The following is a 7532-nucleotide window of genomic DNA, read 5'->3' as shown; positions in this document are numbered from 1 at the left end:
TAGATCTGGTTACTACCATAATGATTATCTCCACAGAATGTGGGTGTGTGGTCACTCTTAGCTTCATTTCTCCCCATAGACCTTACTGGCATGGGTGTCCCTACCAGGAGCTTGTGCTCCAGCCTGCATTGCCCTATGGATCTGTAAAATTACTGGGCTCTCCCACCACGACCAGGTGGTGACCACGGGAGAGTTATTATTATTATTATCATTATCATTATCAACCCGTCTCTATTATATATATAGATTGTGTCTTCTATTTCTATATTATAAATTAGCAGTCACATAAGGTGGAAATTTTATTGAATTCACATTTTAAATGCTTTTATTTGTTTAACTCGACTTCCCCAAGATTAAATTTTGAGTGTCACTGATAAGCATTGCATCTGAGAAGTATTCAAATAGTTAGCACAAGTTCTTGAGGACAATAAGAACTTTTTGCTATTGAAAAGTTCTCAATTCTTACATTCAAATATCCCTATAACTTTAATTGTAATAAAAAAATGTGTTTTAGATATTAAAAGTTGTTTATAAATTTTTACTTTGTACTTATTATATTTATAAATGTAACTGTTATGTAACCAAATTTTTTATAGATTTGTAAATAAGAAATTAACTTTTCTCTCTCACTAAGAACTTTTGTCTACAGTTTTTGTAAATAATTCAACAAATATTGTTGAATTACTTGTTAATGTTCTATAATGTTCTTATGCAAACTTTAAACATTACTTTAACATATATACTTTCTACTTTGCTTAAATTTCAAATCATTATTAATCTATTAAAGGTTTCAACATAATATTTTAAAAATTTTATAGAAAATTAGTTTTTCTTATAGATGCGTGTGTGATAAATGATCCTATGTCCATTAATTAATATTATTTAAGGTAAAGGTATAAAAATATTAAAATGCAATAATCTCGTTTCTATTTATTCTATAGAAGCTCCACCCAAATCAATATGCAAACTTAGCAATTCATAATTTTGGAATTCATAAGGTAGCATTTTGACATTTGACCTTTCTCTTTTTCTTTTTTCGCAGTTGCGTAGCGATAAGCTTGACAGAAAAGTAATTTTATTCAATACAAACTAGGTTATTAATTTAGATTAAATTGATGCATTAAGTTACAAGAAATGATATATTACATGTTTACCGAACTGTTGCTAAGTAGCACTTTCACGTCTATATTTAGTTTGGTTAATGTGATAAAATGAAACAGTAGTTTTCGAGAGTATATATGTATATTGGAATTTAAGAATAACAACTGATTGTCATGTCTTTGAGTGCAATTAAATTGTTTTGTGTTTTAGTTAAATAAATTTAGAAATGCAAAATTTTAAAAATTTATTTATTTGATATGATAAATTCGTTTGAAACTATAAATTTTATTAAATTCTATAAAAAATTTTTTTAACAGAATATTTACATTTTCCTAAGATTTATAACTAATTTTATATATATTTTAAATTTATAAGGATAAAAATATTTGTTGAATATAAGCCAGAATATGTTTTTTTTTTCTTTCTTTTTTATCTATAAATTATGTAGTTCCATTGGATTGAATTCAATATTTTAAATATTTTGGCTTATGCAACCTACAATTTTTTAATGCATGAAAAAAATATGTATGCATATTGCTTTAAAAATTTTTAAAGTGGAATTTTGGAGCTAAAATTAAGAATTTCTTTCCTTGAAAGATTAATGACTTAATGCTGTGTATAGATTTTTTTTTCTATAAATTAGGACAATTAATGGAAAGTTTTTGGGAATAACTTTGTATGCATATTATAATCATGTAAGTTGTTAAAATGTCATAGCTTAAATACTTTCAATTGTAGTAGTAACAAGATCAATAAAATGAACAGTAAAATAATATATGAATAATTTATAATCGCATATTAGACTTAATACTTTTTCAATGTTACAGTTATTAATTAGCACTTACTTAACACAAAACAGTTCACATATTCCACAATATGAATAATTTATTCAAAAAATAATTACAGTAATCTAAAAGTACTTCTGCTCATGTAAACCTTAAGTTTTTACTCAATTGTTCAATTAAGTTTCTTCAGTTGATGCTGTTCTAAAAAGGTTCAAATATTCAGGCTTGGATGGTTTAAATATTTGTAATAAAATTTTTTCACAATGGTTTTGCAGATGAAATAACATAACTCCATACATTTAATATTTTAAGTGTGAAAACATTGTACATATTAGTTGTTTTAATATATAAAGTCCTTATCAAGAATAAAATTCTTTGATTTCTAGGTGTAAATAAAACACTTCATCTTGTTTATTCTTGGTGTATAATACTATTGTTCTTCTTTGATATTTTATTTTTCTTTTGTGTTTAGTAATTAAAGTTTCATTCCATTGTACCTTAGATAAATATTAAAGTTTGTTTCCTTGTTTTTCTAACAGTAAGCTATAAACTCCTGATCCCTTCTCGTTTTCATGTGTGTCTCAGTATAGCATAATCTGTGCAGCATGGACAATGATGTCACTGGCATCCTAAAAGGAAGTTTCCTACATAATTTTAATAATTTATATGTAAGGTTATTGGAAGAGAGCATGGAATGTAGAATAGCATTACTACTATTCTTCTGGAACTAAGGTAGTTAATGGAAAGAATTTTCACTTAATTCTGCTGTTTAATTAAATAGTGAAATTTGGGTCTGAATATCCAGTGTCAATCTTAGAAATCTGAATTATTTCTAACTGATTTTAATAAAGCTGTGGAGGAAGAATATTTGTAAGTCACTCAATGATATGATAGAAATGCAGCATTAACAAATTTTGATAAGTTCCTTTAATTGGGAACATTGGAGGCAACTTATTTTTGTGTTATAAATGCTAATTTCAAAATTGTTGCTTTGAAAAGACATTAACAAATCAAGGAAAGCTATTGTTGTATTTATCTAGTGCTTCTAGTGAAAGCTTAATGATTGAAATATATTACTATTGTGATAGAAATGATTTTAATATATGCTTCAATCATATTGCCATCCTATTAGGATATCATCAGTGTATCTATGAAATAGCAAGGTTGAAAATATATGTTCTACCAACTCTCATAACTACTTTTTCCAAAAAGACTAATAATGGTGAGCTATTGGGAACCTGATTATTGTAAATAAAATTTGTCATAATCTCAAAAATTTGTTTGGAAAATTAAGTAAAGCAAATCAGTACAAGCACATCTACTATTCAAGGTCATTTTACCTTCTAATGAACTTCCTATGAATTGCTTTGCCTCCAGAATTAATAGAAGGGTATAGACTATGTGCATGTACTTTACAAATTTTAAGTTTTGCTTTTCTTGGATGAATATAAGTAAGCAGTCTATAGTTTGAACACTTCAATTTACTATATATATGGAAAAACACAATAAATGTTGCAATGACTAGCTAGTTTTCTTTCTAAAGGGAATAAAAGATGGCTTTGTTTGTTCACTAAAGGTTTAAAGACTGATTGGCCTTATGCACTTTGAATATGAAGATTATTCTAGGGACAACTATGTATCTTTGCAGTACTTTTTGCAGTATAACATTATTCATATAAGAACAACAAAGCTTTTATTTTTTCCAGAGGCTGTATGTATTAAAGTAACTGATGCATGCAATGTTTTCACACTTAGAATATTGAATGTATGGAATTATGTTATTTTATTTGCAAAAATGTAATTATTTTTACATTGGTCCAAAGTGGTCTTTCTGTATACCTGCAAATGAAATATGCAAGCAACTTTGCTTATGTGTCAAATTCAAACCATGATCTGAAAGCCCATGGTGAGAATTCATAACTTTTCTATGATCCCTTACTGCATGCTTCAAATAAGATGGGAATTAACTTTGAGATCAAAATATATCAGAAATCTTGTAATTCTTATATATATTACACGTTTCTAATATATATTTATATGCAATATATTACTTGCTTTGTATCAGTTCTTTGTATTAATTCTAAGGCAATTTGATGCTAAAGGTTTATGGACAATGGCTTCATCGAAAGACCATGCGGATCATTCGCCAAATGCCCGAAACTACGACAACAGTAGCAGCGACACGGAAGAGACCGACGCATCGCCAGAAGATAATTCTCGTCCATATAAAAACAGGCCTGGGTATGACATTTATTGTTTTAGAAAAAACAATAATAATAATTTATAGAAATATAAATTATTATTATTATTATTAAACTTATCTAAGTTAAACTGATAATATGTTGCTTTTTATTTTTTAAATGCAATTAATTTAATTATATAAATATATACTGAGAGGCTATCAGCATTAGTTCATTTCGTCCAAATTTCCATAGATATTTGGCCAATTTACTGAATTAGCTGAATGGATTTTAGTGGATTTACTTACTAACATTTTAAAATTTGTTTCAGTCTTAGAAAACTTGAAATAATCTTTCAACATCTCCCTTTCACAAACATTTTCGAACTTTAGAGATAGTTCTTCTACACCGGTAACAGGTTCCAAATTTAGTATTTCACTCCCAGTGTCAAGAAGAAGTTGAGTTTTCTTATCTAATCTTTCAACAGTTAAATTTATATTAGATCAAATATTAGATTAATTTATACAATTACAAATGATTTGATTTATGACCATCTGAATTGATTATAAAGTTTTAATTTAAATTATGTATTTTTTTTATTTATTTATACTTTTTACAAATTAAGAAAGTTTCAGAGAAATTAGACTATAATGTCTTGTGTTAGATTACGTAGATAAGTGAGATAGAATATAAACATTTCTTCATTACATGTACTGTTATTCCATAAGGTTTGGATATTTACGTTATTCCATTGAACTGTTTAATCTGTTTTAAGTTTACTATTTAAAATTTAATATGAAATAGTAACAATGTGTAAATTTTTGGCCTCTAAAATCCAGCTTATTCTATATAGAATAATTTTAATGTTTTTGTCAGAATTGCTTGATCATTTTATATATTTAGCATTTAATTTATGAAATTCTTGTGCCAAGAATTACTAATAGTAATTATTGCTGTAACAGATTGGTTGATATTAGGAATAAGCTTTAGATAATTGTTTTCTATTCTAAAGTAATGTTTCAATGATATATTCAAATATATTTGATATCAGTTTAATGTCTTCAGTTATTAATACAGGATGTCTGAAAAGTTACTGCACAGTGAGAAATTTGTATTGACAAGTATTGCATACAAGATTTGAGACCTCAGTTTCTGGACTTTTATCTCTGGGTGCACTTAAGGGATGGGTGTATGAGAACAACTGTACACTTTGGAGGTGCTAAATATGGTTATTATCCAACATTTCAAACAGATCATTCCCACCATCCTGCAGAATATATTTGATATTATGCAGTTCTTGTGCACATGTCTTACTTAGATCTCTTGGGAACATTTCCAGCACATGTTGGAGAAACTACAATGTATGATGCATAAAACTTTACTTAATCCTTTTCCACTGCACAGTAACTTTTCAGACACCCTGTATTTTTATTAAATATTGTTTGTTTATCTGAAAATTCAAGTTTTAAATTATAAATTCTAACTTTCATCTGATCATTTTTAAGCTTAATGTTGGTAGATTTGTATTCATACTTTGACTAACATCCTTATATAATTTTATTCATAGCATTCAAGTGTAATCAATTAAACAAACAAAAGATTTGTTTTATTTAAATTAAAAAGCTGGCTAATATAATCTCATATATATGTTTACTATGAACATTAATGAAAATTTAGAAATTTAAAAGTAAGTTTTATAACAAATGAAGTTGTATGTAAAACCAGGCCCAAATTGGTCTTCCTGTAGTGTGTATATTATATTATACTTCCTTACATCATAATTTATTTTTGATCGTAATTATGTTTGAAATGTTATTATTTGTGAGATATTTAAATACTTTTAAACAAATTAATATAAATAAAATATGCTTTAAATTAGTAGTCAGGAAGAAATAAAACAAAATCAGTTGAAACAGCTTAGATGATTATACTGTTTTCACAAACCCTGATATAATGGATCAAATAAGCTTGTTTCAAAACTTGATGTGAAAATATAATATTTAAGAATATCAGACTGTTAGTCTGATATTCTTAGAGAATATCATATTGTCTGATATTGAAGAATGTCTTTTAGGCAGCTTATCAACAATTTTTTCTTATGATCCTGCTTGGAAGTGTGGTATTTGTTTTGCTTGTATTTACCACAGTGCAGTCTGTGCTCTTATCATATTTCAGTGTTTGTAAGTTCATTTTGTAATTCACTATGACACATTTGGATGTAACAAACAATTTGCATTATTGAAACATTGCCTGTCCTTATTAATTTGTCATATTGAAGTCAATAGTAACTCTGTAGCATCATTATTTATTTAACTATTAAAAAAATCAATTGAGTTGGATACTTCAGAAATTTTTAATGTATTACACATTTGCCAGGACAACATTAATACAGTCAAACCTGTCTATAATGGAACCACAAGGGACTGAACAACTCTTTTGTAGTAGACAGGTTTCCACTATATACAGGTATCCCTTGATTAATGCAATTAACAAATTTCTTGATGTTACTGCGTATATCAAAAGTGCATTAATCAAATACAGTGGTACCTTGGTACTCGGCTGAACAATTCTATCTGTTAGAACAAATTTTCAGTTAATAACAAATATTTTTATTTTAACTCCAATTTTTTAATTCATTCATTAAAAAGTTCTCTAAGATAAAAACAAGTTACCAGTTTAAAAATAAAATAAAACCTGCCTACCTTCATCAGACAAAATTATACTCAATTCAGTTTGTTTTTTTTCATAAGTGAAAAAACAAACTGTACAGAACACAAGCATCAGCATTTTTTACAACCATTTCAAGTGGCTGTAATGTTTCAGCAATGTGTGAGGTTCCAGATAGAAGTTGATTTAGTGGTCCAAATGTTGACAATCAAATGAGAAATTAAACATCTCCTTTTTCAGAAATGAACAAAGGAAGAATTAAAGTTCTCGTTTGAACAAAGAAAGTTTTTTCTATAAAATTTAAAACAAGATGAATTGTGTGGGAAAGACCAAACTTGAGGGAAACAGAATTAGAGAGGAATTGTGTTTGGTTACAAGTCTGACCTCTCCTGTGCCCTCTGTGCGGTTTCAAACTGTTACCAGGTGACAAAGGGAGGCCAATCAAAAAGCGGAATTGAGGGTAAAACATATAAAAACATGTGACTAAAGGATGCGACATTCTTGGATCTTTGTTTATCGTTCCCACAACTTATTGTTTCCATAAACCTCTGCTGTTGGATTTTCATTTCCATTGGAGTGACGTTTGCTCCCCTGGAATTGTGGAATTGTGCTCCTAATTCAAGAATTATCGCTACTGCCAGGCCCATCCGTTCAAAGCTGAACAGTGCACTTCGGGGCCAACGATCTCGAAAACATCAATATGGAACTGAGATAATAGCCTAAGGAACTTTTGGACTTTATTTGGTTTCTCCCTGCAAAAATTGTAGCAATGGAGAATTAGCTTTTTTGTAAGAAAATG

General features: G+C 28.1%; 1 protein-coding gene across 4 annotated transcripts in view; it reads left to right on the top strand.

Annotated features, from left to right (window-relative positions):
* LOC111639775 (BTB/POZ domain-containing protein 10-like) overlaps window positions 1-7532 on the top strand; it is a 106698-nt gene that overhangs the window by 47454 nt on the left and 51712 nt on the right. For 3 of the 4 annotated variants that reach the window (XM_023385715.1, XM_023385714.1, XM_023385717.1), the window contains exon 3: window positions 3989-4127. The exons of the other annotated variant lie outside the window; for it this stretch is intronic. In XM_023385715.1, coding sequence (XP_023241483.1) covers window positions 3989-4127 — 139 coding nt within the window. The remainder of the gene's footprint in view (window positions 1-3988; window positions 4128-7532) is intronic. 4 annotated transcript variants of the gene reach the window in all.

This window comes from Centruroides sculpturatus, unplaced genomic scaffold (genome assembly GCF_000671375.1).
Source record: "Centruroides sculpturatus isolate CEXI.00-Female unplaced genomic scaffold, Cexi_2.0 scaffold1259, whole genome shotgun sequence".
In the NCBI taxonomy this organism is placed as follows: domain Eukaryota; kingdom Metazoa; phylum Arthropoda; class Arachnida; order Scorpiones; family Buthidae; genus Centruroides; species Centruroides sculpturatus.
This window is presented reverse-complemented; position numbering and strand designations above follow the sequence as displayed.